Source organism: Neolamprologus brichardi, chromosome 20, assembly GCF_056152115.1.
Source record: "Neolamprologus brichardi isolate AB-2024 chromosome 20, ASM5615211v1, whole genome shotgun sequence".
Lineage (NCBI taxonomy): Eukaryota > Metazoa > Chordata > Actinopteri > Cichliformes > Cichlidae > Neolamprologus > Neolamprologus brichardi.
In genome coordinates this window covers 32031282-32051165 of record NC_142123.1, presented here as the reverse complement: position 1 = coordinate 32051165, position 19884 = coordinate 32031282, and the positions used below count along the sequence as shown (strand labels likewise).

Genomic DNA, 19884 nt, shown 5'->3' with positions numbered 1-19884 from the left:
ATTTTTTAGAGGACACCACTGATATAACGCTGCACTGAAACTGAAATTAAAATGTAATTGCATTTTTTTTAAGTTCCATTTTTTTAGTGATCCATTAAATAATAATTTGATCTTGTGGTCTAAAAATAAACTTTTATTGTTGGAACCCAAAGGGACAAACAGCCGCGTTAAGGGTTAATAATAACACACACCTGCGCCCCACTGCAGGATTTTTGTTTAAAGAAAGAAAAATAAATAATGTATTTATTCGTCTCCTCTTTGACTGAAAATGTGACCTGTGATTTTAGTTCATGACTAATACTTTCTCCCAGAAAAGAAAAGGAAACAGAGGGATTACATTTGTGGTCTTAGGTTTTTACCTTCCTCAGAACATTTATCATTTTAATCAGTTCTGTGATAAAGGCTCCTGTCTCTGCGCCTTTAATTCGTCTCCATTTGCCCTCCCCTTTAACACCGATGTTTTTTCTGTTTAATCCCCAATTGGGAGAGAGAGGGAGGGAGAGCGAGGTAGACAACCTCTGACAGACAGAGAGAGAGCGATGGGCAGATAGATGAAGAGAGTCAGATTAGTGAAGCGAAGCTTAAAAAGAAGCTGAATTCACCTCCTCGATCGCTGCATGTCTGGATTTATCCTTTTTTCTTCATACTTTTTAACTTCATTTGGAGGTTGATTAATTAATTAATTGATCGATGAATCGGAAAATTTAGCTGCAGCTGCATCAGAAGAAAGGTGGATTAATTTTCAGGTGCATTTGTCAGCGAAATGCGGATAAGTTGTTGGTGACTCGGAATAAAGCAGCTGATGAGGGAACCGGCAGGAAACTGATGAAAGCTCGGATCGACTGACGATGATCATCGGTGTGTGGCGCTGAGCATCAGCGAAGATGTACGAGGAGAACCACCGAAGTAAGCGCTCAGCGAAGCTGTCAGTGGATCACTTGGTTAAAGTTCAGATTTCTGTGTTTCAGCTGGAGCCGGACTGGAACAGCTGTATTTTCTGTATGAAGGTCACAGCTGTGCGATTAATCGACAACAGCTCGTTTGGCTTTTATTTGTTCCCCGCAGAGTTATGGGAAATGCAGAAGTGATCTGAAACTAAAACTAAATTTTCTCTCCAAAGAAACTCACGAATAGAATTTTAAAATCTTCTAAATTGGCACATTTGATAACATAGAAATAAAAGTTTGAACAAACAGCACAACAGTAAATATAGGACGTGAAAACATCTGGTCCAGTTTACCATCTGATTCCCTTCACATCACCTGAACTAATGGTTCCTATCATTATGTCCAGTTTCCCTGTGTGTGAGTGTGTTTGTGATGCTGCTGTGTAGAGCAGAGATTCAAACCAATACATGATCTTTGTGTTTCTTTATACTAACTTCAGCTTCATACAGCACATCTGTGCACACCTTAGAGATTTAGAAGCTGCTGTGATCTTTTAGGTCACGTTGAAGGCACGAGGAGATCTTGAGCTTTGATATCTTCATTTTCTGTAGAACACGATCCTCACGCTAAATGTTTGTCCACTTTTTAATCTTTTGTGGTCATTTCACAGTAGTCGTGCTTTTACCTGTGGCCTTTATGGGCTTATTTTCAGTCTCTGTGTGCTTAATTAATTTCCTTTTATAGATTTTTCAACAGCAAGTCGTTTGCATCACAAGTTCTGGTCGCTCTGGGTCCCTGAACCTGAGTTTGTCAGTCAGGTGATGATGAAAGAAAACCAGATATACTGAATCGTTTTTTCAGCCTCACAGTTTCTCTCTGATGAAATGAGATGAACTTGATCTCTGATCTAAAAACCAGATTTGCAGTAGAATCAACCTGTGGGTCTGCAGCTCTTTAAGGTCTGCTCTTTGTGTTTTTTCACTGTGTCTGGTTTGTAATCCAGGCTCGACCATCAGGAACCAGACAGTGTGCTTTTAATGCTTAACTTCAAAGGGGCGTTTGCTGCTTACTGTGTGAAACATCACTCATTGGGGAAACTGCGCTGTCCACTGAGGTGGAAAGAATATGTCATAGATGTGTCATGTGACTCGGGGGAGGAGGGGGAGGGGGGTTCGTGGAGAAGAAACTGGTCCTAGACTGCTCAAAAACTTCAAGGCAGCACTGTGCCTGTGGACTTCTGTGGCAAGTGCCAATCGGGCGCCACGGTGCCAGGCAGCAAGCACAAGGCCCACTGAAGGATGTTGGGCCCTCAGGCCACCCTCATGAAGTCTGTTTATGATTGTGTGGTCAGAAATGTTTACACCACTGCTATGCTGGAGGTCATTTTTGTAGTTCTGGCAGCGCTCATCCTGTTCCTCCTCGCACAAAGAGCATTGTATGTGGCTGTGTAGCAGTAGATGTTACTGTTATAAGTGCAGTGAATCGTGGAGGCGGAGGACCACCTCGTCGCTGTGGCCTGATCAGCTTTACTGGATTACAGTGATCTGTCCTGCTTGGATGCAGCCGTGCAGCATCTAAAGCTGTTGGATTGTGTTTATCGTTGTGCTTTATGTTGTGTTTCTGGATATGATGCAGTTGTGCAGCTGTGTGGACACGCTAACAGTGGTCGACTGTTCTTAATAAGGCAGGCCTCAGATCTCAGATATGGTGGCCCTTAAATCCAAAACATGGCGATTTAAAAAGGATGACTCTGCTTCATGTCATGTTGTGAAGTTTTATAGATGCATATGTGCCACATTGAGCCCTAAAGAGTTGTCAGAGCCTCAGGTAAACATTGATCAGCTGATCATCTCTGGAGTTACGCTGTTACCATGAAGGATGACTCTAATAGCTCTAACCTGGTGACATAATGCTCCATATAGAAAATAACACGTGACTTGGAATCACTCGTTTTCATCCAAACTGAGAACATCTAACATCCTAAAGCAGCACCTGTTTCTCTGTGCATGTGTTTCCTGCTTGTATGAGTCTGTTTCTGCTGCCTGCATTTGGAGCATGTCTCCTTTAATGTTTGCGCTTTTGCTTGTTTATGTTTTCTCCTCGGGGGTATCATATTATTAACACTCAGTAACAAACAGTCACATGTGAGCTTGAGCTGATTTATTCACAAACATAATTTAGTTTTTGCAGGTAAACGTAAAGCAGCATAAAAACATAGCAGTGGGTCAAAGTAAATCTTTATTTTGACAGATTTTCAGTCAGTGGATGCTCAGTAAAGTTACTCAGGTCTGCAATCGGATGTTCCAATAAAGTTTAAATGGTTGAGGACACATGACAGTTAACAACGATCGATATCGTGTGTTTCTGAGACTGATGTTCTCCTTGAGGACCTTTCAGATCAATAAAAAGATGTTAAAGTTGTTTTAAAAAGGTAATATCATTACCATATGAGTGCCCATTTAAGTAGCACACGAGGACTCTGCAGGGTGAGTTCCTACTAGCAAGAACAAGGCTGTAATTATGTCTCTGTAAGGACCACTTTAGTCAAAATAAGGTTTTTATATCATCTGCAGCAATTCATATTCTAATGTATGGCGGTGTTCTAGAAATCCTAAAGAGAAGGACAGCAGTGGCATGAATAGAAGAGGCATAATTGACAGTGGATTCAACATGGACTATCAGAGGTAGTACGAATAGCCTGAAATGGAGGAAAGATTCAAAGAGTTTCAAAGTTGTTTTTATTCACAAATGAACGTCGATGCAAAGAGAGCTAACATCTTCTGAGCATCTCTCTTTATCCTTTTTGAAAGAAGAATAAAAATCCAGCAGAAATATTGGCTTGAAGTGCTCTGCCAGCAGTGAATGTGACTGCAGGTCAATGAGTTCAAGGTGAACACCACTGGATGCATTTTCCTCTTTGCAAGTGCAAGGAATGAAATGATGTGCATTTCACAAGTCCATACATTGCTTTGAAAACGTACTTGCCTCATAACATTGATGAGTACCAGCTTAGGCAGTCGCCTGATGTTGTGGCTTCTTTCACTGTCCACTGTTTCATTGGTATGTGAGTGTTGCTCTCTAATTGGCCTGGAAGAAACAGCAACTTTTTCAGGAAAGTTGTGGAGTTAAAGTGTGGCTGCAGGTAGACGGGTCATCTCCTGATTGGAAGGTTAGTGGTTCCATCCATGGATGTCTGCATGCCAGGTCTCCTTGGACAACATACTAACCCCAAGCTGTTCTCTAATGCATCCGTTGGAGCATGAATGTGTGTGAATGTTAGCCATGAAGAAAGTGAACATGTTGTATAAAGCACATTGAGTGCTCCAGGAGAGTAGAAAAGCGCTATATAAGAATGAGTCCATTTACCATGTGTAAATAGGCCTTTGCGTTGCAGTTTGCTATTTAGTCTTTTTATTAATCCAGACAGCAAATTCAAGATCTGCCTTCCTACTCACAAAATTTTTGATTTTCTGCTTTCAGGTCCCAGACTATTTTTAGCACTTTGCCCAGGCTGAGCCACCTGTTATCTGTGTGCCTATGTCACCAGCTTCAGTCTCATCCTCCTCCAAAAGTGCAACACACTGTCGGTGATTCAGTGTTCTTACCCTCAATTTTTCAATTCAACTAAACACATTGAATTGAATTGAAATTTTTATTTCAGTCAACAACAACAGATTATAATTTTACATAAAAGTACTCAAACAGTAACCAAAAAAGGAATAGGTTGAAGCCTTATGGCTTATACTTATCCTCTCCCTTACCCCCATGGAAATAATCAAATCCTTAACCAAGAAAATAAATAGCATTGATAAATAAGTTGTATAACAGTTTGAAAAGAAATTAATGATCAATCAAGAAATTAAATCAACACAAAAAATGTTTAACAAACCAAATTTCTATAACCTTGTATAATATTAATTTTTAAAATCTTCCTGAAGAATGACAAAGAAAAACACAACTTCAGTTCATCATTAAGTCCAACTCTCAAAACTGACACACATCTATACTTAACATTGGTTCACTTTAGGCATTTCAAACTTATAAGACCCCCTCAAATCATATTTTCCATCTCTTAGTTGAAACATACTTAAAATACAAATTGGAACATTCTTTTTAATCACATGATATATCATTTCTAAAGTTTTAGAATATATAATGTCCATGAATTTTAAGATAGATAATCCTACAAAAAACTGGTTGGTGGACTCCCTATATCCAACTTTATTTATTATTCTAATAGCTCTTTTTTGCAATTTAAATATTGAATCCAAATATGTTTTGTATGTGTTCCCCCAAATTTCTGCACAGTAGGTCATATAAGGCAAACAAAGGGAAGTATACAATAAATAAAGGCAGTTCTTATTCAAAAAGTTTCTTGTTTTATAAAGAATAGAAACAGACTTGGATAATTTCCGTTTCACATGTTCTATGTGGGGCTTCCAACAAAGTTTATCATCAATAATTACTCCTAAAAATTTTGTCTCATATACTCTTTCAATTTCAACATTATTTAAAGTAGTACATCAAAGTGCTAAAGGTAAAGACCATAATAGGCAATAGCAGACAGAACACTCCAACAATCAGATGACTCCCTACACACCCTGATCCAAATTTCTTCCCCTGGAGCAAAAATATCAATTTCAGTTCTGAGTTCATTTTAGCCACTTTATCTTGGTTCCCCTTCAAAAGTCTAACATTTTAAGATATAATATTAGGACAGCCATTCACTGTAACATCTGCCAGTTTGTGAAGGGTCAGCCCCTTTCACCATACCAGCACCGCCATCAGTTTTAACCCTTAGCCTTATGGCTGATTTAGGGTAAGCAAAACCAGATAATTGAATGATATCCTGGCTATGTTGAGCTTACTTTGTAGCCCAGGGCACAGAAGGGTATCAGCATAGCTGATGTGGGCTGGTGTTGAGGTCTGCTGAGTTGGCTGAGCTTGGTTCTTCAAGAATTAACCATGAGCTGTGCATGAATGGATAAGGTTACTGAACTCTCCACCTGCTCTGGATCTGTTTTTTACTCCAGTAATGATGTTTTCAGTGTAAACAGTTATGGAGACAGGTGGGAACTGTAAAATTCTTCATTACTTTCTTCATAAAGTGTGCAGCCCGGACTGACGTAGACGTTCCTGCACAATGAAAACCATTATATCTGCAGACGGAGGGATGCTACAGAACCTCAGGTCTCTGTCAGGTCTGACCTCAGAGCTCAGGTGGGATGAAGTTACTGGAGGTTGTGGCTTCCATCTTTTTAAGAGGGACTCAGTTTAATCCTCCTGATCCTGATATAGGAGGATCAGACTTTCTGCTCTCTGCTCACTGAATTAAGATGCTCTTCACGGACTTTCTGATAACGTTGTCATGGAAATTAGCATTTCCTATGTAACTTCATCTGTTGCTGTGGCAGTAGAGTTAATCCCTCCTTTTGTTCTGAGCGCATGAAAGAAAGTTAATTTTAACACGACTTAAACCCCCAAGTAACCTTTAAGGTGAGTAGGCAGGTCCATCCTGATCCAGCTGGACTCTGACGCACTGACAGGATTGTTTCAGTTATTTTAGTTCAGATGATTTGTTACTGATGGCTCCTTGATGTTGACCTGAAGGGTGCTATCTTTTCACATCCGCCCTTGTCTGATTTCTCAGGTGTCACTCTTTTTTTTTCATCTGAAGGCTGAGAAATCCATGTTTTAATATCTCACCCTCAGGGCTTTATTTAAAAGAAGTTATTTGCAACAAATCTGTAAGTCCTTAAAAGTCTGTAACGCCCTGAAATCAGTTCCATCAAAAAGGATCCGAAAAGCTTTTTAAGCTCTGCAATTTAATCACAACAATAGCGCTCAGACTTGCTATCATTTTTTTCCATTCCTCATTCATATAGTAGAAAGTATAGTGTATATATTATAGAACAAAAAGCCCAGAAAGACTATAACTAAGTTAATGTTTAACATACAAACACTAACATGGCTAAGAAATAATCGATAATTCAATAATTTGAATAGTCGCTTTATTTGCTGAAGATAAAAAGGTTACTATTTATTTATTTATTATTTATTAACCTTTATTTAACCAGGAAAATCCCATTGAGATTAAAAACCTCCTTTTCAAGGGAGACCTGGCCAAGATAGGCAGCAGCAGGTGTCTCACAGTTACAGAAATTACTCAAACACAGGCAGCAACAACACACATGCAACAATAAGTGAAAGAATACAAATAAAATAAAAATAAAATTCAATAAAATTCAAATAAAAATAAATAAATAAATAAAAAAATCAGTTAAAATGACAATCAATCTAATTGAAACAGTTGCATGTTATGGACTTGGCCTCAAGGATTCGTAGTTTAGATTTAAAAGCACTATTGCTACTATGGTCATGGTAAATCAAATGCTCGGGGTTAGCATGAAATTAACTAAATTCATTATTATTATTATTTTTAATCTCAACAGCAGTGTGTTTTAAAATAACTAAGTGAAGTCTTTGCTTTAATGTTGCTAACAGGAGTACCGCAAAGCTCTATACTAGGTCTTCTGTTTTTCCAACTGTCATATAAACATATAAAGGAAGACATTTCAAAGCATAAAATACAAAGAAACACTGTGGAGGTTGATGTTTATAGTGATGTTTCAAGGAAGAATACATCACCTCACAGTTTTCATTCTTCTTTCAGTCTTAAATGTTTTACATTATATTTAGGTATAGCTCACTTATCTCTGTCGTACATATCTGTCTATCATGGATCGGTAAATATAGTTTCTTCCAGATAGTTTATAACAGTTAACTGACAGAATATATCATCAGTCAGTGTCAGGGATAGTGTTAACAGCATATTCAGGTGGCTTTTGTCAGAAATATGGTGATGACCATTTAAACTAAAACTATCGGTCTTCCTCTGATGCTATTAAGATAAAACCAGCTGCTCCAGCTTCCCTTTGAAAACATCTGTCTCACTCACTGTCTGCAGCAGTCTGTGGCTGCTCCAAAGCTCTAAAACAAGCTGGTCTGCTTGCAGTTCAGGGTGGAATTTCAATTAATATTGAAAGAGATTTAAAAGCAAAATATAATTCACGGAGCACATTCTTATAGATTTTTAAAGATTTATTGTTGACAGAAGACCAGAGAGAACACCTGCGTTAGCCTTGTGGTATATGGGTCACCTGATAAATCTGGTGAGCTTTACTGGCAGTACAAATGTGAGTCTTTATTTACCAAAGAGTCCTTCTGTTGGGCGAGCCACTTATACTAGCACAAACCTAAAAACTGCATATAAAAATGCATGTCGCCATCCTGACAATACTTAATGGTTACCTATCTACACCATAGTTTATTTTTAATTTATTAAGAACCCAAAACCGACAAAGGGAGATCAGGTTACAGCATAAGTACATTGTAACTACATAACCTAGGGCATTTGGCCATTGCCATTTGCATAGGCTGGGTTCTCCATAGGTTCTGCATGGATTTGGCACAGATGTATTACTTAAACTTTGAGCCAAACATTTTGGTGGTTGGACTGTTAGTGTTTCAGTGCTGGATGTCATGAGCAAGGGACGTGACTGAGAACTTGCAAGATAATGAGAAAATAGCCATTCTAATATTAACAAATTCTTAATAACAAGCTTGTTTGCCTGAAGCATACTCTGCTTTATCATCTATTTGGCTCTAAATGGCACCATGTTTGGGGTCTGGTATAGCTCACTGGGTTGAACAGGCAGGAGAACCATATGCTATAAGGGTATTGCAAAGGCCCAAGTTCCAGTCTGCCACAGGCCATGTCTTTCCCAGCTGTCCTGTCATAATAAAAACTAAAAAAGCTCCTGAAATAATTTAATTTACCATGATTTACAAATAAATGTATAGACTGAGTGAGCAGTAAGATAGTTTTCTATATGCGCGTTCTTCTTCTTGCTGCTAGTTGCTGCACCCTGCTGAATAAATGCATGTCTAAGGTATTTACACATTACTTATGCATGCATCTAGGGGGGCGCAGAGCCATTGTAGGGGGGCGCGGTATGAAGAGAAAAAAAAAAGAACGCTTGGACACTGCTAGCATAATGGACAGGTTTTTGACGGGGCCCCCACACAAATGCAAAGCAGGAGATGAAGCATATGTTTTCAAAACAACTTCATTCTAAGCCAAAGACTAGAAAATATGGTGAAGCATGTCTTCCCTTTGGCTTCACCTGCACCAGTGCCGAGGTAGGTCTCTGCAACAGAATGAGTTTCCCCTTCGTCAGGAGCAGCGCTGAGCTCTCCAAATCACTGACAAACAGTATCCCACATTCTTGATTTTTAGTTGACGAACACTTCTTGTAATGACTAACTACTCCTGACATTTTGGAGATGTTTGCTCTTTATGCAGTAAAGTTACAGTGGGATACAAATAACATCAGGCTGATCCTGCCACGATTTGTTCCTCAAACAGTATCCCGCAGTTGTTTACGTTTTTGAACCCATTTTGCACAGAGAGGCATTTTTTGAAAAATGTATTTATAGCGATGTTGAATTTTTCTTGTAAAACAAAGGGGGCCTAGCAAAAACGTTTGGGAACCACTGTTTTAGTCTATTAATAGAATGGACAGTTGTAAAAACTAAACAAAATATCTCTTCTATAACTTTTATTTTATTTAAGATAAATAGCTTTTATCTCCGTTTTGTTGATGTTGCTTATTTTGAAACATTTTAGCATAATTTCTAAGGAAATTAAACAAGAATGAATCTACTTTCACAATTAACACAGTTAAGCTTGTGTTTTGTAGGAGGAGATCTGAGCACGGATGATTTATCAGATAATAAACGTTATAATATTGACTGGACTGACTAGAGAACTGAGCGTGGCTGCTGCTGCAGAACTGTGTTTGTGAGCAGTGAAGAAGAAAAAACTGCTCCAACATTCACTAACTGAACTGATGACCTTCCAGCTGGACCAGGCTGCAGGGTAGCGTGACACACACTAACACACACACACACACACACTGAGAATGGGCAGTGAAAAGTAGAAAGTTAACAAGGCGGATGGAGAGTTCTGTGCGAGCCATGGACTGTACCACTACACCACACACACTCACACATGTTTGCGAAGACCATCATTAAAATAATCCCAACCTGAAACTCGTTCAGTTTTTTAAGAACGATTCTCATCTTCTCTGTGAATTTACTTTAGAAAATGTATTCACTTCTAACTAAGTGCTGCCATATTCCAAAAAAATGTCCAGAATTTCAATAAATGTCAACACTTTGCACATCATCCTTTGCCAAAAGATCCATTTAACTTAAAAAAAAATGTTTTGTACTATAAAACCAGGTCTGAACACTCAACCTTTTAACATCTGCCTAAAAGTAAGGACTGGCTACAGCGTCCTCACAAGTATAAATAAAATCGGATTGGTCCCCACAAAGACACAAGTACCTGAACACACACTCACTGTCCTCTCGATGATGCAAGCTGACTCGGGATAATTCGGGGATAATTGGATGGTTCTTGTTGTCCTGCGGGTGAAGCAGCTTCACCAGCTCTTCAATTGAGTCCTTTTATTTTCCTAAAGTAAAGTAAAGCACGATTCTGCTTTAAAATGTGTACAGCAGAAATGCTTCTTTACAGTATTGCAACCAGGATGACATCACCTGTTAATGAACTCAAAGGACTCGTACAGAAATGATCTGTCCATCATAAAATAGACGCGTCTTAAACCTAACATCCTCTTTAACTCTGATGAGGGCCATAATTCTCCTTTCTTCAGTGCACATTTCATATCAGGAACACTTTCCAGGTTTCCTTTACGACACATAAAGGCGTCACTGATGTAGAGATGTTACTAAGCTGGCATTTAATGAGCTTTTCAGATATTTTATAATTAGATAATGACTCTGTTAAACTATGTACAATAATACAAACAAAAACAACAACATTCAGAATCATATTTAGTGTTGTATTTCAGATCATCTCAGTAGATATTTGGGATTCAGGTATTTGTTTTAGTTTGATATTGCAAAGCATCACTTGATAGCAATAGCTGGTGCTGCTGTCTTAAAGTGCATAATAGGACTAGTGTTAGAGTTGGCGCATATAATGACTTATACCTCAGGGGGCTCATAAATAAACAGACCTTCTGTTTTATAGTTATTTTTTTAAGTTTATTAACAGGAATAAAAGCTGAGTTGAGAAACGCATTGTTTTGAAAAACTGTTTATGTTGGGAAACTGAGTCGTATTATTTTCTCAACACGGGTTAATTGATGGTTCTAGATGTTCTTGGTTGTGCTATGGTTGTTTGCTACCCAGCTGCCCAGTAAGCATTGGTCTAACGTTGGTTTTTGCTTGTTTTGACTTTGTTTTAAATTTGCTTTTGATCAGGGATTTTTGTAAATGTGTCCCCTTTTGTCCTCTCTACCACTCCAACCACGCTGGATAGCCTTTCTTTGTCTGGTGAACACTGTCAATATGTCCTTTCACAGTCAATATAAATAATATATCTGTGATATATACTTACAGTACGCTGCCTCAGTACAAATTAAAGTAAGCCTTATGAGAAAATAATAAAATTGGGACTGAGATTAGTATATATTTTTTTCTTTTGTATAGAGGTTTTCCACCACACAGGCTCTATAAAAACAAACAACAAATAATAATATATTATTATACTATATTATACAAAACCATAATAACAAATAACAATAATAACACAAATATTCATCTTAACCCACAAAATATAAGAAACATGTTTAGACAAGGCTGCACAAATAAACGTGTGAGGGCGTTTTTTCCCACTGACCATGAAGGCATCCATCGGTCCCACTCTGCTCTTACCGTCTCTACCTGCGTGGTAAATAAAGGGCAGCTGGATGCAAAAGCGATGCATTCTGGGAAATACAGGAACTCTAGGAAAGGACTAAATGGAGAGAGGTAGATATAATCTGTGTGTGTGTGTGTGTCCTTGTTTTGCCATCATTGTGAGGACCTGTGGATGTTGCTACCCTTTGAGGACGTTTACGTCTGCTTGGTTTCAGGGTTCAGTGTTGAGGTCCTCTTAGGTATATAAAGACAAACATGTCTGTGTGTACATGTGCGTTCAGGTACCAACACATCAATCCCAGCCTACATCACACACACACACACACACACACACACACACACAGATCTAGGTCGCAGCTGTTCACTATAATTTCTTTTTTCACCTCCTCTGGATTCTATCACATCTCTCTCCTTCTCTTCCTCACGGTTCATTTTACCTAATTTCTTTTCTCCATGTCACGCTTCTCTCCTCTTTGACCTTGTAGCGAGGTCAGAAAAAAAGGAAAATCACACGTGTGTGACAGACAGACTGGTTCATGGCCACAAACACCTGGAGTTAAATACACATACATTTGACACATCCAAAGGCCCGACCTAACTCCTCTTTCAAACCATCTGTCTTCTCTGTCAAAAATGTAAACACTGAAATCCACCTTTGACCTTTAGGTGCAGATGTACAGCTGAGTCTTGTCCTGTCGAGTTGGTTCTTGTATATTAGAGAACTTTTCGCTGCACTCCACAGCAAACACTACACTGCTTAACTTGTGTTTGGGAGTTTTGTTCTTGGGTTCTTTTGTCTGAGGTGTTGTTGTGATTTGAAGCTATATAAAAAGAACTAAATTGAACTGAATTAAAAGTCTTTTTTTGTGCCTCAGTGCCTGCTTGATTTTGAGAACTGAAGGAGTAGTTGGACCTGGAAATGGCTAATGATAACAGACGTAACAAGTGGATATTATTATGACATGAAGATCAGCAGCAAATACTAGATTCTGGTTCTTCTTCTGCACTTTTATGTGAGGCTGAGAGACAATGTTATACAAATACACTGGATAAAAAATATGCAGTCAGCATCTGCCGTGATGCGGAAGCTACAAAGGTCTGTCGTGGTGAAGAGAGAGCTGAGCACACAAGCAAAGCTCTCAATTTACCAGTCGATCTTCATCTTCATCTCACCTGTGGGCACGAGCTCTGGGCAGTGACTGAAGATCGCTGATCAAAAAATGGTTGGGTCTTAGAGATAGGGTGAGGAGTTCGGTCATTTGAGAGGGGCTCAGAGTAGAGGCGCTACTCCTTGTCAAAAGAAGGCAGTTGAGCTGGTTCGAGCATCTGTTTAGGGCGCCTCCTGAGTGCCTCCTGAGTGAGTTGTTCCAGGCATGTCCTAACTCAGCGGTCCCCAACCCCCGGGCCTTGGACCGGTACCGGTCCGTGAGTCGTTTGGTACCAGGCCGCGAGAGTTGAGGCTCAGGTGTGAAATGTATGGTTTTCAGGGTTTTTATCGGTTTTCAGCGTTATTTTGTTATCGTTTTTATCGTTTACTCGGTTTTCCTGGGTCTTTTCACGTGTGTTATGAATAAATCTTCTTTTTTTTCGGTACCGGTACTAGTTTTATTTTGTTGTATTTATCTGCGACACCTTAAAGGCCGGTCCATGAAAATATTGTCGGGCATAAACTGGTCCGTGGCGCAAAAAAGGTTGGTGACCTCTGTCCTAACTGAAGGAGTTTATATCGATATCTCTCTCATATCTGTCAGTCTGGGAACGCCTCGGTGTTCCCTGGATAAGCTAGAGGAGGTGACCTGGGAGAGGGAGGTCTGGACCTCTCTGCTTAGGCTGCTGCCCCTGCGATCCAGCCAGGATATATGGAAGAAAACGGATGGATGGACTTATTGACGGATTTATCGATGGATAGGCTAAAACTGGAAAAATCTTGTAGGTTTTCACTTTTGCATTTTTCTGTGCATTTCTCTGTTTCCAGGTTCTGGTCGTAATGGCTACGCCAAAGCTGTGGATGGGGAGGAAGGAGGGGGCGAAGGTGAGGAAGAGGAAGAGGGAGGAGAGGTGGATGGAAGAGGGGACAGAGAAGAAGGAGGAGGTAAGGAGAGTAATGCGGAGTGGGATCAAGAGCTGGATGGAGAGGACGAAGGAGGTGTGAGGATGACAAGAACAGATACGCTTCACTCGACCACAAGTTCAACAGGAACGCAGAGAAAAAGAGGACAACACGCTAAGAAACAGGTGAGAAAACACGCTAAACACGCAGGTGGAAGGTCTGACGGCAGGTTTTCAGTTATAACATGGAGCTGCTGACCTGAACCATTTTTGGAAAGGCAAAATAAAAAGACAATGAAAGAGTTACCAATGTTGATGATGCTATTGATGACATGCTTGATGTCACTTCCTCCTCAGGTGCAGGGCACTAATCAGGTCCAGCGAGCTCCCCGGGCATTATATTGTCTGAAACTCAACAACCCAATCAGACGGGCTGCGCTCCATATTGTTGAGTGGAAGTATCCTTTACTGTGGAGAGGAGAGGTTAATTAGTCCCAGGTTAAAAATGACTTTATTGCTTTTTTTAATGTTATTTTCTGCCATATACTTGTAATGCTGCTTAAATGTTCTTTTTTTTCCTTTTATTGGATAGATTATTGTCGCGTGTCAGTTTATAATCAATAACACAAACAAAATGTATATATTAATAGATTATTTTAACTGCACAGAATTTCGGGGTATAATTGGGCTGCATAAAGGACTAGTATATAATTATACTCATCCAAAAGTACTTTGTTAGAGTCCTAGAATTGAAATATAGAGCTGGACATCTGCAGAACAGGTCCTCCTTAATATATCTCCAGAGCCAGCAGGTGACATAAGAAAATCTCATGTAATGCCGATGATGTTACACAATTTATAGGTCTGCAAAAATGTCACGGAGTGGTTAAAATTGAGTCCTAGTGTCAAAAACAAAGCTTGTTTTTAGTTGTTTCCTGAATGTAACTCAGGCCATTTGACATCTTCATCCTGTTGGCCATCTTTGCAAACTGTGTCGCCCTGGGAGTTTCCAAACCATTTCCTGAGGATGACTCCAACTCCACCAACCATGATCTGGTGAGATAAGACACACAGTCACAAACACACTGGACTCGGGTAGTTAAAATTTCTCATGTCATGATCAACCATAGAGACCTTGTAGTCTCACATCAAACAGAAACATGGAAGTTTGGACTTGGTGATATTTATTAGTTTCCTGGAGCTGTACTGTGCTTTCCATCTGCTTCTAGTCTTCATGCTAAGCTAAGCTAAGTTCTCCTCGGTCAGTCTCTGTGGTGGGAATGAAAGTGAAATGCATGACATGCGAAATCTAAGCTCCAAAGAAGGATTTACCATATTTGGACAACAGGGAGGCTAAGTAATCAACCAATCACGCAAGCTTGGATAGAAGCAGCATCCATAAACTATATGGGTGCAATGCACAGAAATACATAACCTTCCAATGATAACACCTTTTCACCAAAACTGAAATAAATCTACTTGGATGAGCTGCATATGACACAAGTACATGCGGGGTTTTTTTTTTTCTCATAAACACAGTTCAGAGGTCCAGTTTAGCAGATATAAGATACTAAAGTTGCTTATATCTGCATACCTGTCAGAAAATCCAGACAGATGTGTTTTAAAAACACCTGTTATATGTTTGTTATGTGTTTGCTTGGTCGTTCGCTTTAGAGGTATTTTTGTAGCAGGTTCTAAACGTATTTCTTTCCATGGCTGAATTCGGAGACTACGGACATGGACTCACTTTTAGAGACAGCCTCAAGTGGCCATTAGAAGAACTTCAGTTTTTGGCATTTGATTTAATACACGGGGAAAACTGCGTGCAAGTGCAATACACGAACAGTGCTCAGTTATTAGATTCATGGGTGATTTACAAAAGTTGCACTGTTTTCTAAACACAGGCAGAGTCAATTTATTATTATTATTATTATTATTATTATTATTATTATTATTGTAAGAGCCAATTAAAGGTTAATTTTATTGGTACTGGTAAAATGACTAGAGGAGAAATATACATGTTTGATGTTAAGAATAGAATTTCTAGTTAATTTCAAAATACTGTTTTGTTAAAGGTATAGAATATAAGAGTGTGACATTCTAATGCGCCTTTTAGTATTTTGGGCTTCCGGCACACTGTAATTAAGTAGTTGGGGAGTCGGATAAGCTGGAAGCAACACAGTTTTTTGACCGAGTCTTGCCATGTAAATTAAAAGTTTCAATAAACATCTTTTTCGCAAGAAAAGCACCTGGACTTGCTCGCGTTTCAAATGCATGTTGCCGGACTGACTCCTAAAGGTGGTACAGAAGAGTGAAATAGAGACGGAGTGCCGCCACTACAATTATTATTATTATTGTTGTTGTTGTTGTTGTTATTATTAAGCAATTTTTTTTTTTTTCTAAATCAGAAACTTGCAATAAATTGTGTGTTGCAAATATTATTAAATTAGTTTGCATTATTTATTTCTCCTCCCTATATTTTGCACTTTGAGACAGGACCTACGCCCAGATATACACATGCAACAGTGTCAATAGAAAACAAGTCTCTGGGTTTCCTTTCACACAGTCCTGTCACTGTGCTCTTTTGTAAATACTGACTGTACTTTTTTTGTGTTGAGTGTGTTTTTGCCCCAGAAGTTGCTCCGTTTGTGCACTGATTGCAGATTCAGCTCCACTGTGTGTGTTGCGCCTGTGGTAGAAGTCATAGGTCATGGATGCTGATGCAGTAGATGACTGACAGGTTTGTGATCAGATCTGAGGAGTTTCTGCTCTGATGGTTCGGCTCCTCCTCACTCTCCTCTTTATATCTGCGTCTCTCGATCTTCACTTACAGTTGAACTGTACTCGCTGTTCAGGCAGCCACTTTGTGCTGAAGTGACATCTCTGCCTATTTCGACAAACACAAATCACAGTAACTACATGTTTAGCCAAGCGGCGTGAAAGGAGCTCAGGCTGATATTTATGGATCCACTGTGGAAACAGAGTTTAATGTTCAGTGGTCTGTGGTAGAGATAAACCTGCAGAGGATTACTGGCTGAATCTGCAACAGCGCTCTGCTGCTTTTTATTTTCAGTTTGTTGCTTAGCTGTTCAGCTACAACATTATTATTATTTATTATAGTTTTGTAGCTTCTGAAAGTGGAAATATGCTCAACCTAATATCACAACAGAGCATGTAATAGACACCGGTCCACCGTTTTGGAGAAGCAAAGCGTGTCCACTTCACGTTTTGCCTGGGGAGATCTTCTATTTACACAAGCAGAATGAAAGGGAAAACCGCGGGAAACCCTTTAAACAGACATTATTAACAATTTACATCTATATACATTTTCGGCGCCTCAGCTTAATCGTTTCCTGCGATTAAGGACCCTGGAATATACTTCATACGTTATTTGCTCACTACCAACTTTGTGGCTTTAAATATATTATCTCCCCCTGCTGGTAATGCAGTTTCTGCATTCATTTCATGTTTTGGAGAGGCAAAGCGTGAAATGGACTCAGTGCTGTGCCGTGTCTGTTGCACGCTTTGCTGTGGTCCTGGGTTGCTTTGCTAACAACTGAAACTTACTGACAGTGTTGGGGAGTAACGGAATACATGTACCGCCGTTACGTATTTAAAATACAAAATATGAGTAACTGTATTCCGTTACAGTTACCGTTTAAAAAGGTGGTATTTAGAATACAGTTACTTTGTTGAAATAAATGGATTACACGCGGTACTTCCCTGTTTCATATTGTGGCGGGTCAGGACTGTTTGGGTTTTGTTTGACAGCTACGTTCTGTTGTTCCAGGCGGCAGCGTTACGGTTGCCATGGTTACAGGGTGACACTCTCTCTCTCTGTGTGTTTCCTGGGTGAGAGAGGCCTTTTTGTTGTTGTTGTGCTAAGCTAATAGGCAGAATGCTACAGGTATAGCTCTAAAGAATGTAGCATCATGGGCAGTGTAGTCCGTGCTGCAGGGAGAATGGACTGCCATACACGTTATGTGTCTGTGAGCGAGGGAGGGAAAAAAAGGAAAAGTACGAGCTGTCATCGAGCAAAACGGGAGCTGGAAGCATGTAAATATAATAATAACCACTGCAGCCAAGAAGAGAGCCTGACGAGCCCAGTTGTAAGTAAGCTATTAAGACTCAACTGTACACCGTGTTCGTGTTTTCCTCCAAAAACAATAAGTTCTGTTGGAGCAGCCTTTCAACGCCTCTCTCTGTCTCTGCTAGCAAAGTTGACCCAGACAACAAAGTAAAGCTAGTTTTCGGCTACGAGCCCAACACAGAACCCACCGTATTAGCCAGAGGTCCCTTTACTACGGTTCGGAGCCGCGGACCTTCAGTAACAGTAATAAATCACAGCAATAGTACATTTATGTAGTTGTAAACAGCATGATAATATATTAAGTAATCCAAAGTATTCAGAATACGTTACTCTCATTGAGTAACGTAACGGAATACGTTACAGAATACATTTTGGGACATGTATTCTGTAATCTGTAATGGAATACATTTTAAAAGTAACCTTCCCAACACTGCTTACTGATGATATTTGAACGCATTTGTTAAATGCTTTCAGAACCTAGATGTGGATTTGTTATTATTTTTGTCATAAAAACTGGGTTATTTATACTGTGTCACAGATACTATCTACAACTAGTGAAGCATGAAAATGCTTCCTCTCACCTGTCGCTACAAAGTAAATAATGGGGGGAAAAGTAATACAGTCAAACATGTATTTGAGATGAAAACATTTTGTGTGTGTTTAAGAGAGATTTAGAGTTGATAACTGCCAGCAGAAAAAAGAGTCCTGCACATAAGTGTGTTTGTGTTTCTTTGTGAGGACAGGTCTTAAAGTGAAGGTCGTTTGTGTGATATTGTGGCTGTCGGAGGCTCAAGAGTGTAGTGGTTTACACATCCGCTGGTGGAGAAATAAATCCTTTGGGGTTGCGTGAGGAGGGGTTTAAAACATCTGCCACATCAAACATGTGGATCTGCCCACTGTGGCGATGTCGTGTGAATAAGGGACCAGCTGAAAGTAGCTTTTTTTGTGACTGTTGGTGGGTTAAGATTTTAAGTTTTGGGCTGAAGGTCAGGTAGGACTTGAGCTTATATCTAACAATTTGACCGATAATGCCTCCATTTGATAATGATCCTCATAAGTGTAGGAAGATCAGTGTGTGTATGTGTGTGTGTGTCAGAGATGAGGACTTGAGATTGGTAATTATCTGAAATACTCACAAATTCAGCACATCCACGTTTACCGGGTTACGCACACAGACATGGAACATATTATGTGTTTCAGGAACAAGTGGAGTATGTCTTCCTCATCATCTTCACCGTGGAGACCTTCCTAAAGATCCTGGCCTATGGTCTGGTGATGCATCCCAGCTCCTACATCCGCAACGGCTGGAACTTGCTCGACTTTGTCATCGTCATAGTTGGGTAAGCAAATCAAAAGATGGTTCTCACCGTAGGCTAATAGGATCTGTTGGTTCCCCGTGTTCTGGGATCCTTTTCTTTGTTGCTCTCTGCATGTTGCAGCAGTAGATCTGATCTGACTGCAGAGGACTTTTAGTAAATCAGGCCCAGCGGTGATGTCATAGTTTCACTCAGTTTGCAGGTTCTGTCTTTTGACCTCTTCTACACAGTGGACTGAACTCATCCAGGAAACCTAAGCAGCCTGATGCGTTGCAGGAACGCGCTGTTTAACCCTGAACCTCTGGTACTCCACAGCTGCAGAGATGGTTCTTCTTAGACATCTGAGTGATGTGTTGTCATTTTAGTTGCTGATGATTTTGCCCAGAGCTGAGGGTCCTGGGTTTGAATCCACCAGATGCATGGACCCTGCTTTGTGGGTATCATCCAGGGTGCCACACCTCTCACACTATGACAGAGGATGGGTAGATAGATGGAAGATTTGCTGCTGTGTTGCATCATGTTGAATCAAATTTTATTGTGCAGTATCTGTAAAATCTGCAGCATATATTCTGCCTTTGCTATCTACAAGCCCAAAAGAAATGGCTGACGTAGATTCTTGATTTTTGAATAGTTTTTATTAGATATGGTAAATACAGCCCAGCAGTTTAACAGGTTGGCAGCAGCTCTGAGTCATTTCCTCCAATCAGTCACTGACTGAGATCACACTGAGTCCTGCAGGTCCTAACCT

General features: G+C 39.8%; 1 protein-coding gene across 1 annotated transcript in view; it reads left to right on the top strand.

Annotated features, from left to right (window-relative positions):
- Positions 1-542: 542 nt before the first annotated feature.
- Positions 543-19884, top strand: part of cacna1fb (calcium voltage-gated channel subunit alpha1 Fb) — a 47910-nt gene continuing 28568 nt past the window's right edge. Inside the window, exons 1-5 of the mRNA XM_087834062.1 lie at positions 543-906; positions 13657-13916; positions 14088-14188; positions 14681-14786; positions 19021-19160. Of these exons, the coding sequence (XP_087690188.1) occupies positions 885-906; positions 13657-13916; positions 14088-14188; positions 14681-14786; positions 19021-19160 (629 nt within the window). The 5' untranslated portion in view covers positions 543-884. The remainder of the gene's footprint in view (positions 907-13656; positions 13917-14087; positions 14189-14680; positions 14787-19020; positions 19161-19884) is intronic.